Here is a 16683-nt window from a genome sequence, read left to right on the forward strand (position 1 = left end):
TAGAAAATGGGAGATATTGAAGGACCTGTGAAAATACCATAAACCATAAATGCATATGGGCTACATATTTTTCAATTTATTTGCAAGGCTGGCTTAATGACTATGGCATGGTATCAGTGGTTACTCTCATAATGCATTAAATATATAGCTTTAAATGATTTTTACAAGTGCAAACAAAACTCTGTGTTCATTTAGTTAAAATTTTATTGTGGATATAATGAGGAATCAAAGATTGTCCCTGTCTTCAAGGTGCTCATTGTCAAGTAGGGGAACAAACATTACAAGACAAGGGAAAATGTTTGGATGGCAGTACCCAGAGAGCTGTGGGGGCCCTGCAGGGACGGGGGTGGGGGGTGGAGGTGGGCAGGAGGGGAGGGTAGAAATGTCCGGAAGGGACACGGAGGAAGCGGAAGCAATGCCTTGGCTGAGACTTAAAAGTTTCAACGTAGGGAGGGAAGAAGGCCCAATGGAACCCTGTGTGCAGACAGGAGGCAGGAGAGGATGCGGTGTTTTCAGGGACCATGGTGCTCCCAGGATGAGTATAAGGCAGTAAGAGATGGATACCCTTTGACAGAAAGAAGGAGTGAATATTGACTCTATAAATACTAGTTACTTTACATCACGATTGCCTGTTTACTCAGTTTTTACATTTCTTCAGGAACTATTTGTAATCTCTTTTTTCAGTCACCCCTGTGTTACTTATGGAAATATTATCATGCCTGTCACTGATGAAACATATTAGGAAAAGTGAAAACGTGTTCATTAAAGTGCTTCCCTTTGAAGGATATTGCAGCTACTGAGAGCTTTGACCATCACTAACACCTTGATGGGCTCTAAAAAACAAAGCATTACCCAAGTAGAAGAAAATTATATTATGAATACTTGAAACTTCTATCATTCTCCTATAAGCGACTGACATCATAATTTTCAACAGTTATGCCTTCAAAATCTTTGAGAGGGGTCAAAAAGTCATTTTGCAGATGAAGAAACTGAGGCAGACAAAGAGTTCTTCCTGGTCTTAATGTGAGAGACTGGAGTATATCAGGGAGATTATTGCTTTTGATTGTATCAGATTTCTTAGTCCCATTTTATACCGATAAGTTTCAGTTTCTTTTGTAAATCCCAAAGTGGGAGGTGTCTTGAGATTTGTTCTTTTATCTACTGAGAATATGTCACGTGATCTTCATAAAGCGCTCAAAGTGCAGGGTGCTGTAAGAAGCTGGAGCAGCAACTATTTCTGACTGTTTAGTTTAGAAGAAAGGACTTGCAGCATTGATTATTCATGAAGTACTGATTGTGGAGCTAGCTTATATCCTTCAGAAGTCAAGAGTATATGATATGAGCATTTGGATTTTTTTAAATCACAATTAATCATCTGTCTGAAGTGTCTTCGCTGGATTCTTCTTGTATAAGAAGGACATAGCTTCCCGCATTCCTGCTGATGCACTTGACAGCACTGCCAAAGCAAATAAGACATCGATTAAGGCAATACATAAATAAGAAATAATCTGTATTCCATCTTTTCCCTGGTTACATGGCTTTTAATAAATTATACAAAGAAGGAGGATACTGGTATTTTGAATCTAACAGGCTTGTTATGCATAGCTTTCTGAAAATAAAAATTTAAAAAATCTACATGAGTTCTTCCCCTTCCAGATCCCTAAAATGTCCATCTGTCCCATTGTCTCCTCCACATAGTCCATCCACATAAAATAGTTGTAACTAAAACTATTACTGAAGTTCATGTTTAATACCTATAACTGAAGCTAGGATAGAAGACATCAGGAAATAATGAAAATAGCGTGTAATTTTAAATTTAAAAACATTGAACAGATTAAAAAAAAATCTCAGAAGACCAACATTTACACTAGATGCATTATTAAAAGCACAATGACCTTTAATCTCTCTGCACTAATTTTTCCAATTATAAAAGTTATATGTGTTCATAACAGAGTATTTATAAATATATGAAGAGTAAAATGAACATGACCCATTATTCTACTTCCCATGTAATACAGTTATTATTAAAGCCATTTTTCATGATACGGATTCACCATCATTTACTTAATCATTTCCTGTTGTTGGCTATTTTGGTCATTCAAATATTTTTTGCCATAATGAACTTGTTTATATATAAGTTTTTGACATTTCTCATCATTTCCTCAGGATAGGATTCTAAATGGGATCACTGGTTCAAATACCATGAATTTTTTGGGGAAACTTTTGATACATGTTCATGAATTGCTTTCCAAGAATGATAATGCCGAATAACACTGCTCCCAGCAAAGTATAAGGTTGATGGTCTCATCGTGTGCTCACTAGCAAAGCATGGAGTTTTAACTTTGCCAATTCAATAGGTGATAGTCTCCTTTTAAAAAGATACCTAGTAAAAATAGCTTTTATCACAGTTACAGAGGAACTGTAAATACTATTGTAGTCCACCTAACACAGACCTCCGTATCAGCATCCCACTGAGACAGTAATGTACTGAGGTCCTACTCTGAATAAGACGCAGGCCAGCCCTTTAAGGAGTTCACAGCCATGGCAGAGTTTAAAGCCTGTGTGGATAGATTCTGTTCTCCCTCCCTCGCAGCCACAGCCCACAGTGCTTAGGGGAAGGCAGATGCCAGACCCTGTGCCCCACCTTCTACCCGTCCCCATCACCCTGCTCTGCGGCAGCCGTGTGAAATGGGCAAGCCCAGCAGAGGCAGGTTAATGAGCTCTTAGCTCAATGCTTGGGCCCCAGAGAATGTGTCAAATATATTCGCTTGTGCGTTTTCACAACCACTTATCTAGCTGGCTTACACATTTTGTTCATTGAAAGGGACAGGGAGAATACATACTTCTTGTACGTTTATGCCTCTGGTCTTTTTGTTCTATGTACTATTCACAAATAGAATTTTGTAGTTTGTATTTACTTGGATATTTACATTTGAAAAGGAAATCATCAAATAAGCCAAATCTCTGTGAAGGAAAGAGAATTCTTAATATCCAGTGCATGCTATCTGCTCTTGTCATTTACCCAAGGATCTGTATTAAAGTATATCTTCTTAGAGTAATCTTTGACCTTCAGGGGATATTATACTGTAGGAAGTCATTGTTTGAATGTATATATATGTATATACATATTCATAGAATATATGTGTATTGAATATACATACGAATATATATGTACTGATAATACATATATATTCTTAGACACTAAATCCATCAGCTGTTCATATTTAAAGATAAGGGGGTAACTTCTCAGAGTCTCTGTCTAACCCAGTGTTTCTTCTCTTAGTCCTGGTTGGCCACACCACTGTCTCTTTCTTTCTAAGTCTCCAAAATTATTGACAGATGTCTTCATGTCTAAAAGTTCTTGAGAAAAGTACATTCCAAGGCAGAACTTCAACAGATCTATGTAATTGCACTGGTGAGGTCAGGGAATTCAATCCATCTATCCTTTGATAAAAGGATAAAAAGTAATGACATACCATAGACTGATGGCTGGAATTAGTAATAAAACAGCGGAGAGCAGAAAGACGAAGCCTTTGTACCAAGCAACAGTGACTGAATAAATTCCGTTGAAAGTAGAAACTGCAGTGATTCCACCAAGTGTTTCTAAGAAAGCGAGACAAGCGAACATGGTGCCTGTTTGGGGTCAGGGTGTGGAGGGAGAGAGAGAAAAGGCTGAGTTACAAAACAACAAACAAAAATAATGCAGAAAACGTGGCTACTCAGTGAAAAGTGCAGCCCTGGGGGCACTGCTTGGTGAAGGAAAGCTACTCCCTCAAAATCCCTGAGAAGGCAGTCACCCGTTTTGTGGGTGAAGAAACGGAGCTCAGGAGTTCTCCCTGGACCTGGTGTGAGAGGAGCTGGAATCAGTACTTCCAGGGTCCGTGCGGCAAAGCTAAAAGGCACTGGAAGCTGAGGCGTGTGGAATCTGCTGCATCTCCCGTCCCTGCTACAGCCTGAGACGCAGCCCCACCTGCCCCTGAGGTTCGAGGTGCCACCTTCCACTCTCAGTCCCTGCGCTAATCTGGGACACACCTGCAGGGGCAGGATGGCTCCCAGGCAAGCAACGTCCCACCCACTGGCCCTCTGAAAGGTCAAATCAGATCTGGCAAGAGTGACAGGCAAGGCAGAGAGATAATCTTCTTACCATACATTCTGCAATTTGAATTTGATCTCTTCCTCCAGAGTAACAAAAAGTTCAGTCACACGAGATTCCTGTGTGACTCATCAAGTAACTACGTAAGTGCCCGGTGCTCTAGTGAAGGTTATGCCACAGTCTGACATTGAGTGATTCTTTAAAACGTATTTTTCTGTCTTAGTGCTTATAACTGGCTCCCCTCTGAGGGGACTCTGCTGTCCTTCCCGCTTGCCACACGCCGAGTGTGGGAAAGGGCAGGCCATGGAGCATTGCTTAAGAAGCCTGAAATGGCTGCATGGTCGGCCCAAGCTCACAATCAGAGAAATGGTCATTATTCTACAAGTTTTGAATTTAGCCTGGAATCCAAGACCATACTGACTGAAGAGTGAAACTTCCGAAAGACAGCTGGTCATCTTGATGTGCTTTCTTTCCTCTTTGTCAAATTCTGCATCACTACAATTGTGGCTGTTCGCCGCTCTCTGTGGCTTCCGTGGCGTAAGTTCCTACGTAGTTTCTGCAGACTCTTCTTAAGCCATTGCTTGTTCCCTACTTTGCCGAGTTTACTTTTCCATGACAAATTGTAATATATTTTTCTTACAGACAGTGCACATCCTATAAGTAATTGTGTTTGATTGGACTTATAGGAAGGAAAAGGGCAAGCTTGAGGATCTAGCTTGGTTATAGTTTACATGTCTAGACTTTAACTTTCCCCATGGTCTTGATTTTTAGACTGTGTATTGATTTTTATCTATTTAAACTTTCACTTTATTATACATGTTCTCATACATTGCTTCAAAGTCTTCACTGAACAACGGGACACATGTTCATACGACAAACATCTCTATGCAGAATGCTGGGTTATCAGAGATGTGTCTTCTTTTGACCAAAATGAAAGTTCTGTCAATGTCAAGGGCACATATGCTTTTTTCACTGCTGTGTCCCCAGGGCATATAGCTGTGCTGGCACCTGGTAGACATTTAATATATATTTGTCAAATGAATGAATAAAAGCTTCATTCAAGGGCAATTACCAGTCATCAGGTAGCATATGGACTTACTGCCTCTATGATTTATGACAATACAGGAAGTTAGTTGAATTGGAAAGAAGTTCTCCTAGTTATGTATCTACGTTATTGTTTCATTTTCTTTCTGATCCCTTGCTGCAGCCGGGGACAGGTGGTATGGTGCTGACCCTGTGACGCAGCCGCTTGAGTCCTGTCTTGTTGGGAACTCGGTCAGGCCGTGCTGTATTCTGGCAAACAGCCATCGCATGAAGTAGCTCTAGCTTGTTGCTGAACTCCCCTGAGCAGCACAACTTACGATTACTTCATTTCTTTTTAGTGCGAAATTATATTCCGTTGGACAGACACACCTCATTTTGTTTATTCATCAGTTCATGGACATTTGCACTGTTTATGCTTCTTGACTATTACAGATAATGCTGCTGTGAACACGTGTGTACAAGATTTTGTGTGGACATATGTTTTCATTTCTCTTTGGTATATACCTAGGAGTGGAATTGCTGAGTCACACGGTAACTCTGTTTAACTTTATGAGGAGCTACCAAACTGTTTTGTAAAATGGCTGCACCATTTTACACTCCCACCAGCAGTGTATGAGGGCTCCAGTTTCTCCACATCCTCGCCAACACTTCTTATGGGCATTTTCACCTTGGCCATCCTAGTGGGTCTCACTGTGGTTTTGATTTGCATTTCCCTGATGGCTAATGACATTGAGCACTTTTTCATGAGTCTGTTGGCCATTTGTACATCTTTGGGGAGATGTCAGTTCATATCCTTTGCCCATGTTTTCATTGGGTTGTCTTGTTATTGCTGAGTTTTAATAGTTTTTATATATTTTGGATACAAGTTCCTTATCAGACGTATGATTTGCAAATATAGTCTCCCATTCAGTGGGCTGTCTTTTCACTTTCTTGATGGTGTCCTTTGAAGCATAAAAGTTTTTAATTTTGATAAAGTCTAATTTATCTATTTTTTCTTTTTTTGTTGTGCTTTTGGTGTCGTATCTAAGAAACCATTGCATAATTCAAGGAAGCGGGTAGGTTTTTACATACTGTAGTTTTTATATTCCTAAGTGGTTTTCCAATTAATCCTCATCACACAATCTATAAACAGCTGTGTGAATATGTAGCTACATATTATGAGTGGAAAAGAATCAAGAAATGTATTTTCAACCTTATTGAATTATGCAGTCTTCTCCAGTGTTGACTAAAGGGCCATAAGTACAACAGCATAATTATGCATTATTCATAAACACTTGATATGAACATTTGCACCAGGCTAAGACATGGAACAAAAGAAAGCTCCAAGGTCTCATAATATTCGTATGATCAAAGCAAAAGGAGGTCCACCACATATGCCTGGTATCTAACAAGTACCCAGTCCTAACTGGAGATTTAATTTTTGTTTTCCTTCTGTACTGGTCATTCTCTGTCCTCCCCTTCAGCTGTTGGATCTTCTGTGCCCTGCTCTGTGCTCGGGAGGCTGACCCTACAGATATTATGACTTGGACTTCCGTGGACTTGGTCAGTGGGGTCCAGGAGGAGAAGGCTGTGCAGTTTCTTCTCTGCTCCCTCCCTCCTTGGGCCGTCCTCTCCTCTCCTCCTCTTCCCTGAAGTCTCTTGATTGAATCAGCTGAGTGGGATGCTGTTTTTTCTAGGACTCTGACTCAGGCCCAGCTCTAACATTTGGGGGATCCAGCGTAAGAATACAATTAGAGGCCTACAAGTTCTAAGTATTTAAAAGTTATAATTCTGGGAGTTCCCTAGTGGCCTAGTGGTTAGGATTCTGGGCCTTCACTGATGTGGCCTGGGTTCAATCCCTGGTCGGGAAACATAACTAAGGTATGTTCTGTCTCCCTACTCTAAGAAAATACCTTTCTAATGATTTGGAGGTCAGACACAAACTTAGAATTCTCAGACGTTTTAGAGTTCCATGTGGAACATGACAGCCCTGGGAGAGCTGGCCCTCACCCTCCAGTCCCCAGCCTGCAGGCTGCAGCCACCCACATTGTATTCTACCTCTTGTTCTGCTCAGAAAGGGTCATTTACACGTGGGTGTAGACACCCCGCCCTGCAATTCCAAGGTTGGGCCAGACCCTCCTGTAAAGAGTCACCCTTTGGCTACCCCTTTGGTGTACAGGAGAGCACACTGGGGTCACAGTCTACCCTCAGGAGAACGGGTCTGAGAAAGAGGATCATCAAGGCATTCACTGGATATGAGCTGTTCAGCTGGGAGTTATGGGGACCCACGTACACGTACCCAGAGTATAGCCTAGAAGGGGGGAGTGTTGTGGGCTCCCAGGGGGCATATCGCCTGGCCCTGAGGTCTCCTCTCCCCTTGGGGCGGGGCAGCTCCAGAGAAAGCCCTCTAAAGCACCAGGCCCCGGGCAGGGGCTCCCTTGCTTGAATATAAGCTCTTCCTAACACAGACCTTACCAATTCAAAAGGAGTTCTGTGCAGAAAAAGGGTTGTAGGATATCCTGAAGAATCAAACACTGATTGTACACAGATATGAGTTGGTACAGATCATAGATTCATTCTGTTCCTTAAGCAAATTAAACTCACCTTGTTCAGTAGAACGAACCACTTTTGATATCATGGACCGTAGAACAGAGAGTGGCACAACAGTGAAAAGGAATGGCAGCCTGACTGTGAGAGGAATAGTCGGAAATTACTGGCTGAATCAGAAAACTAAGGGTCCATTTTAAAGGTAGAACACTTAATCTCTAAATACTTCATTTTCTGTAAGCATCTTAACTCATTGCATCTAACGGCTGAATTAATTAATGGTAGAATTCTGTTTAATGAATTAAGATAGACTATAGACAGGTCAGTTTAAGATTATGCTCAAGTTTAAGTTTACTCTTAAATTCTTATTCTAGTGCAGAGAACAAGAGTTCATGGAAGTTACAGGTCCAGATCTATATAATCTGCCACTTGAAATGGATCTGTTTCCCTAGTTATTAGAGTAACGTCATGTTTAGCAGGTTGCGACTGTTAATAACTTTTTTGTTTTCTGTTTTTGCTCTTTCAGACTTGGCATTCTCATCGTTAAAATTCTTTTATTATATTGATCTACTTATTGGTAAATTGGTTTCTTCTTGCTTCTTCATCTTTGTGGCTGAATAATTTCACGAACACAAGTTGCCTCTGCTCTTAAATTATGACCCTTAATAGTAGCATTTTTAGTTATATGACAAAATGGTAAGATATTACATTTGCAGACCACTTTAAGTTTTCAACATGTTTTCACATATATCAACTTACTTGGAGTTGGCAACTCCAAGGGAAACAGGGAGGGAGAACTGGCATTTACTGAACCCTTGGCATTGCGCTAAGTGATTTACAGTTATCTCTTCTAATATTCGTTATAACCCTCTGAATTAGGTACCACTATGCCCATTTAATAGATGAAAAAACAAGGGCTCAGAGTAGTTCAGTAACTTGCCCAAGGTCACCTAGTGCTATAGATGGAAATTAAGCCCAATTCTGTTTGGTCACTCTGCTTCCCTGCAAGGTAGCAAGAGGTTAACACTGCCTTTGTAGAAAAAGACTAAATTGGATCTTTCTTGAGGTCCCACTTTAACAGATCCTTTAACCCTTTCAAACACAGTATCTCACTCAAGCCCTAGTTAAGGAAGCAGTCCTATTTGCCAGAAAGTGATTCATCAAAAGCCAATTCATGAAATGACCAATTTGCTGAAAGATCAATTTGCAAAATCTTCTTGAATATATTCAATGAATTTTTTAATGTATCTTTTGAGTATACTTTAGACAGTTGTCTTAAAATTGTAGCCTTCTTAGCATCATTTTAAGAAATATTCAAGTTGGTGAATGCTATTGTGAAGGACTGATTCACAAGAAGAATGCTCCTCAAAACCATTTTTTGGCAAATGTGCAAATTTGGAAAATTATGGTTATTCAGCTTTTTTTTTTTTCTTTAAAGTCAGTTGGTTTTCAGCTTCTGGAAAGCTAGCTTTAAACAAATTACCTTTACTTGAACTAAAATGCATTAAATAGAGAATTTTATATTAAAGTTTCTCACCCAACAGACTAAATTCATTTTATGTAAACATCAATACACAGTTCTAGGCTACATTTGTAACTTACCTAAAAACATCATCAATGTTGTTCTGGCAAAAGCAATCATAGCCATTCCTACCATGGTGGTAAAAATTCCAATGAAGGCCATGTGAATATCTTCCATACAATAAGAAAAAAGCCATATTCCTAGGAAACTGCTGAAAAAAGAGACACTACCCAAAGCTGATCCATAACCTATTAAAACTTCATCCCAGCAGAGTGGTGAATCCAATTCATAAAGGATAAAAATGGGGGAAATGCCAACTGTCACGAAAAAATAAGTGATCATTGTAAAAAGCAACAAACAGAGCAAAGATCGTTGCTCACCAGAATTATTTTTAAAAAGCATGTAAGTTCGGTAAAATAAGTTTTTAAAGCCTTCAGTCCATGATATAGAAACATTCTGAGATGAAGGCTCTTTCATCGAATCCTCAAGAAAGAATAAAATATAAATCAAGTTAACAGTAAGAGCCAGAGTAGCAATTAAAAACGACCACACAAAACCTAGTTCTCTAATAAAATAGCCAGAAGACAATCCTGTTAATCCAGTGACAATTCCAAGCAGGAAGTCAATTATAGCTATTCGAATTGTTCTTTGTTTCTTTTCTTTACATTGATCAACTATGTAGGCAAAAGAGGCTCCCAGAAGTGTGGTGTAATTGCCACAAAGTGCACACAAAAAGGTAGATGCAATCAAAAGCTGGATTGGAAAGGCAAAATAGGAAAGCAAACAGAGCCAAGCACTGTTTGCAAGAGCACCAACAGAAGACAAAATCAAAGGGAATTTTCGTCCTCCGTGGTCACTATGAGACAGAAGCATGAATGTAGACACGAGACCAGGAATTAACCCACTTATGTCCATCTGCAGATTAAAAAGAGACACTTTTTTCTGAACTTCCTGCAAAGAAATAAAAAGAAGACAAAGTGTTTACAGAGGCTTATACAATATGCCTAAAAATACCCTGGTACATACTTTTTCTTGATATTGCCAGTAGGTTAGGGATGGGGAATCTCTAGTGCATGGGTTTGATATAGCTTAAATCTTCATCCAGTTCACAAAGCAAATATCAAGAGGTGATACAATCATCAACACTCAGTCACAATATTCAAGTACCACAGTGGAGACATTAATCCATAAAAATAAAAGTGTGTGTATTGGTGTATGTCTGACTTATATAGAGGATCCACAGAACCCAAGGCCTCAGGGACTGGTTATGTAATGACTTCTCTTTCTCCTGTGAACAGTTAGCACTAAGAGATCATGACCACTGTTCTAAAGCAAGAACGGTACCCTTTCCCATGATACACCTTTCTGTCTAAAGAGGAATGAATATCACATGTAAACATCGTATCTGATAGGCCTTTATTTAGATAGAGCTCAGTTGTCCTTTTCACGTGTCTCCACAAATATTCCTTTATTTACTAAAAATTAAGATAAAACTTGAAGAGGAGCTTTGTATTGACTAAAGATGGTAGCGTGCCATGAACTAAGAAGTGAGCTAAACTCAACTTTCCTGAGGCCCAAAACAACTACGTACACGTGGATTGGCAGATGTAACAATCGTGACACTAGGTATATGATGGGAAGAACTTGGGGTGATTTAAAAGCATTTTCTTCGCACCACTTTTCTGTATTTTCCAAACTTTATATTAAAGGATATGTGCCGTTTCTATAATGGAGATTACTAAACTCATTTTAAAAAAGATTTATTCATGTAATATTTAGAAAGCACCCTAAAAACCACAAAAATATGATGAACCACAAAAATATCAGATACCGAATTAATGGTTTTTTAAAACAGTGAGCCTATTTTTATTTTTATATATTTATATAATTCAAGCCATTCCATGTTGCCAGGAAATGTTCTGGTCACTCAAACCCCAAACTTCGGTCATCTTTGCTTCTAGCCTTTCCCTTCGTCCATGCCCCCCAACACAGTCTATCCTGTCCCGCTAAAGTTGCTCACTTTACCTTCTTGATGGTCCCATAGTTGCCACTTGGATGACAACTCCCATTGGTTTTCACCTGGACCACCCTGGCATCTAACTGGTCTCTTCATTCAATTCAGAATATAATGTCAATCTTACCACTTTGCAGATCACAGACACTACTGCCGGGCACATGTTGCATAGCACCACAGCTTACTATCGGCACGTCTCTCACCTGCTCAGAAGCTGCAGTGTCTCCCCACTGCCTGGGAAAGTCCACACTCCTTAGCCTGGTATTTAAGGCCCCCGAGACGTGGCCTGATCTCATCTTCAGCGTTATCCCCACTCTCCCCCCAGATACGGTCTATGCTCCAGGCACAGTCCATAGTCAGGTCCCACTTAGATTTCCCTGAAATTCCCAAACAGGGGTCATCACTCCTTTTTCTGAACCTTCTCATAGAACAGTTATCATTCCCCAGCTGTACTTTTTTGTGTATTGATTAAGAGCTTGAGCTCTGGAGTCAGAGGAATCTGGATTCAAATACAGTCAGTTCTGTACACCACAGTTTGAGTGGTCTTTAAAAACACACATCAGCTCGTGTCACTCCTCTGTCAACCCCCCAGTGGCTTTCCTTACACTGGAATAAATGCAAACTCCTTGCCACGGCGAGGGGCGACCCCACGTCACGGAGCCTCTGATTCATCTCCCCTTCCTCACTCCTCTCGGCCGACAAGCCATTCCACAAACCTCCATGCTACTTGCTGTTCCCTCTGCCTGATCGTTGCACAGCTCAGTTCCTCAGTTCAAAACCACTTCCTCAGAAGGGCCTTCCCTGACCATCACTCAATCCAAAGCAACACCACTAATCCCACCCAGCGCTCCAGCCCCTTATCCTTGTTGTTCTTCTCCTTAGAGACTCACCGGCTCCCTGACAGGAAATTATATTTTATTCGATCTGTGCATTGTGTGACTTCCCTCCTACAACCTAAGCTCCCGGCTGGGGTGAAACCTTGTCCTCTTCACCAGAGTATCACCAGCTCCAAGAAAAGCGCTTCCAGGGAGGGTAGGTACTCAATAGACAGATTGATTAAATGAACAAACCATCAAGTAAAATAGGCCTCTGTAGCTTGCGTGCTCTGTGTGATCCTGACCAAATTACTTGTCTCTGCAGCTTCTTCATCTGACCAGAGGGAACGTCAACAGTCCCAATCTTGCAGGCTGTCAGGAGACTTAAAGTCAATATAAGGTGCTCCACACAGGGCCCTCATACAGTCAGTGCTGTTTCATTTTTACTAGGTTAGATCTTTTGAGCACATCTTTGTATCTCCTACAGATATAGAAGCCATCAAGTAAATATTTATTGAATAAACAAATAAATGAAACAGTTATCGTTTAATCAACTCCTCAGCAAGATGTTCCAGTTTGGGGTTCCTCCTCCCATTTCCACGCCTCTGCCTAAGTCCTGTCCTCTCCTTTTTTCCTACTGTCATCCCAACCCAGTCTGTTACACAGACTGCTCACCTCATCTGCAACCCATGTTGTGAAATTCAGATCTTAACAAACTCAAAGCATATTTCAACCATACATCAATGTTGAGACAGAAGAAATTGTGTTTGAACATTATAAACTCTGGAGAATTATGTGTTATAGTAGGGTAGATGGGAGAAATCAGAGTTAAAAAAAAAAGCTATTTCCTATACAAGATTGAACAGAATGACAAGGTACTGAGACAGGGATAAACTAAGGAAAGTGCTATCAATTTTAAGGAAGGCACAATTTCATAGGCTAAAATGCACATATTAATTCCAGTTGAGCAGAAGGTATTCCTTACCTGCTGGTAACCAGGGATTGTGTTATTAAAAGGTTTATAAGTAAATTCCTGAGGGAAGATAACTTCATGATCTGTTGGGTGACCCGAAGTTGTCCCCTCCAGCGGCACAGTCCCTATCTTGAAAGCTGCCTGAAGAGAACAGGCCACAGTGGCCGGTGTAACACTTCAAAACCAATCATTTACAAGGGAAGGAGAGGGCGGTAAGGGCCTTAAAAATTCCTTCCTCCACAAAAGTCAGTAGACATCCCAGAATTCCCTACTCTCTGCCCTTTGCCAAGAGTTTCCTTCCACAGCCTTGCCACTTTGTTAAGAGGCCTTTTAGAGATTAATCTCATCGCCCAAGAGAAGTATGTAGTTGTACTTACAGTCACAGGGCTCAGAAAACTTGAAGATTTGAAAGATAGGTTAGATCAATATCCATATGAATATCTATGTTATATATACTTTAACCCCAGATAGATTGAAAAATATGACTTTCATCCAAATAGACTTTCAAAATGTTAAATATAAGTGAAATTGCTCTGATTATTCTTATTTTTGTACCCTGAAATTCATGATACTATCTTGCATACCAATACGTACGTAAGTGTGTATATTTGTTACGTGGGAAGGTTAAATAAAAACGGCATAACAGAGGTTCAACACATTGTATTCTTACACACAACTGATCTTTTGGGAGAGATTTGAGAAAAATCTGAGCTGAAAAAATCATTTATTTTATCAGGGGCTGACCCTGTACTATGACCTCTCTTATTTTTAGGGTTACAAGAACAGTCCACAGATCTCTAAGCGGAAGCTCACAGAGCAGGGAACATTTGTTCTCGGATTTAAAGGGGGCAGAATATTCTCTGAGAAGCTCAGCAGGGACAGGATCCAGGGAAGGGGTCAGAAGGAGGTGTTCCTCTGTCCTAAGGAGCGAGTGGTGAGTGGGTCACCATGCCCTGTCCCAGTTGTGGGTGGGATGGTTTCTAGTTCCCCAGTCTTAGAAGAAGCACCTGTAGCTCTAGCGCACTGACTGTAAGGCAAGGATCTAGGGCGGTATGTTCTCTTGAACATTAATTCAGTGAAACAGCAGTCAATCGATCAAAAAGTTTGGCAGAAATCTTCAAAATGAGACCCCTGCTCTGGGCAGTGGGGGGCTTTCAGCAGCTGGGTTAGGCAGGGAGCGGGGTCAATACTCATCACCTGTACAGTCACAGAGGTCACCAAAGCAGCTGGACCAAGGCCCGTCTCCCGTCACTCTAGAGGGTGAGGACAGCCGACCTTTCCAGACACTCAAGTCCTCTCCTCTGTCCCTCCCACTGCTCCCAGGGGGCTGGTGAAGGAACTCACAGTATGAAATGGAGAAACTGATGAGCCTCTGGAACCTTCTTACTCCCTGGAGATATATACATGTAACAGGAAACATTCTTAAAGGGAGACGAAACCAAGAGGAGAGCCCCTTGTTGGCCTTTCGGTTTTTATGACCTCACTCTAGGCCAGAACCTTGATATCTGCATGGCTGTTCAGAAATAATCTGTTCTTTTCTCCATGGGTGCAGATGACTCAGAGTCCCTTAGACTCTTTTCATCTTTTGACTGGGGAAGCAGCACCACTCTTTTGCCATCACAAAATATTCCCAAGGGGAAGAGTTCAAAGTTTACAAGTGTGGTTGTTTTTCAGGCATGGGGGGGGGGATTTCCAAATCTGGATGCTCTCTCTGCTTTGCATTTGGACACTGGTAAAGACTGCCTAAGGGAATGGAGACTGGCGCAGTACCTCCTGGGGGAGGAGGCTGGACCTGGGGAAGGAAGGGCTCTGGAGTATCTGGCTGAACATTTTCAGTGTCCTCAGAGCGCAAGTGGGTGCTCCCCACCCCCCATATCCTCACACAGATGCTCCTCAGCACTGGGGGGTCAAACTGATTTGATAACACCGAATGATGGATGACAAATGCCACCCTCACCCCATGACAGACCCTGGCGCAGGCCCACAGTCTTCAGGGATGGTCCACTTTCTGGGGTCACTGAAAACTGGGTCATGCCCGTGAAGCAGAAGCGGGTAGGGAGGAAGCGGGCAAGGGAAAGGCAGGACCCATGCTTCACCCGACCCCTGGCCACCAAGTACCATTCCAGCCTGCCCTGTCCCAACTGTCAGGCTTTCCATGGGGAAGAAGAAAGGAGACAACCACGGAGGAGATGAGACTGCCCTGACATTTTCTGAGACAAAGGAGAAGAGCCAGTGTCACAGAAGAAGGGGGTTTTAAGTAGAAGAGGCAGATTAAAGGTGTCAGGAAGCTTCAGGCAGAAAGGAGAATAAAGGCTTTTGGTTTGGGACTTAGGGGTTTTCGTGTGACCCTTAAGAGATCAATGTATGAGGAGTGCAGGATCCTCTTTCCTTTAAAATCCTGTTGCACATTCCCTTTTTAATACATGTTAGGAATATTTTAATATCTTACCTCCTGGAATGTGAAAATTGGGCTGCTTTTGTTTTTTGCACACTCAGAAACATTGCTATCGGGTGCAATGCTGTAGTTGCCTGTTTCCTCCCATATTCTCCTGTACACATATTGTGTTGTCAGTGGAGCAGTCAAAGTCATAGCAAATACACTAAAGCAGATGGCAGGTTCCACAAATGGAATCTTCATCTTGCTTGGGTAGGTAGCTGAAATTCTATTAAGAAGAAAAGGAGAGAGATAATCAGTTGCACTCTTATCTGAGAGGCTAGATTTTCAATGATGGGGAAGTTAGGGGAACTTTGTGGAGTAAACAAGCAAACTAGGGAACAGAAAGCAGTAAGCACTTCCTAAGACAGTAACTTTCACTTAGGAACAGGGTATTCGGTAAACCTGAGACTGTCATACTTAACATTTTTAAGAGCTGGACCTTTAAGGACTCAACCCGCCCTTGAGATGATTCTTTAAGATAGTCTTAATAAGCTGTCTACCACTTTGGCTATCCAGTGGTCACACTACAACTCCCACACTGAATACTGCCAGCTGGTTTTCATAAGGGAAACAGTGCGGTTGCTCTGGGGACGAGACAATTACGTAATTGTTTATTATTGATTTTGCTGCTTGTGAACAGCGGACAGGAAGGGGGCCTTTAAAAAGCAGCTTCCAATCGTAAGGGTTTGTTTATGTTGTTTTAACTCACCCCACGGTCACAGTCTTCCTGCCGAGCTAGGCGCGGGTCTGACCGTTTTCGGGGCCGGAGTCTCGGGGGCTGTCTCCTTTCAGGGGCTGCTGGGCAGCAAGTGCGCACGGAGGCTGGGTCTGTGCCGCCGCGCTGGGATGGGAAGGGGAATTGCCGCTGAATTCGACCAGATGCGCAGGTCGGGAGACCGCAAGCCTGATTTTAAAGCAAAACAGGAAAGCGCGCTTCCGCGTCCAGAGTGACAACGGTGACAGTTCACCGCGCAGCCCTCGCTCAGCTCCTGCGTGGCCCTGCGGGCTCCACCCGGCGAGCTCCCGCGGGGCCCGCGCGCCGGGCAGCTGCTCCCTGAGCCGTCGGCGGGCTGTCGCTGGGTCCGCGGCCCGGCCTGCGCTCGCGAGGACTCAGCCGCGCCAGCCGAGCATCGCCTCCGGCCCAGGAGACGGGCCTCGGGGGTGCTGGTCCCCCGCCGCCTGGGCGGTCGCTGTCCTGCTTTCCTGCGACTGGGCCCCTTGGCCGGCACCCCCGCGGGGATTGGTCCGCTCCGACGTCG

General features: G+C 42.4%; 1 protein-coding gene across 4 annotated transcripts; it reads right to left on the reverse strand.

Moving 5' to 3' along the window:
* Positions 1-1024: 1024 nt before the first annotated feature.
* SLC46A3 (solute carrier family 46 member 3) lies at positions 1025-16611 on the reverse strand. 4 transcript variants are annotated; one of them, XM_032610780.1, is made up of 6 exons: positions 16134-16611; positions 15437-15650; positions 9266-10136; positions 7721-7804; positions 3477-3633; positions 1025-1456 (listed from the first exon to the last, which is right to left on the reverse strand). In XM_032610780.1, the coding sequence occupies exons 2-6, from the start codon at positions 15623-15625 to the stop codon at positions 1372-1374; spliced, it is 1386 nt and encodes a 461-aa protein (XP_032466671.1). In that variant the 5' UTR covers positions 15626-15650; positions 16134-16611; the 3' UTR covers positions 1025-1371. The 4 variants fall into 4 exon arrangements, with proteins under 4 accessions (XP_032466671.1, XP_032466674.1, XP_032466672.1 ...); XM_032610783.1 differs by lacking the exon at positions 16134-16611 and adding an exon at positions 12270-12397 and having other exon boundaries at positions 1360-1456; positions 15437-15552; XM_032610781.1 differs by lacking the exon at positions 3477-3633 and having other exon boundaries at positions 1360-1456; positions 16134-16604.
* Positions 16612-16683: the final 72 nt, after the last annotated feature.

Source organism: Phocoena sinus, chromosome 18 (assembly GCF_008692025.1).
Source record: "Phocoena sinus isolate mPhoSin1 chromosome 18, mPhoSin1.pri, whole genome shotgun sequence".
NCBI lineage: Eukaryota > Metazoa > Chordata > Mammalia > Artiodactyla > Phocoenidae > Phocoena > Phocoena sinus.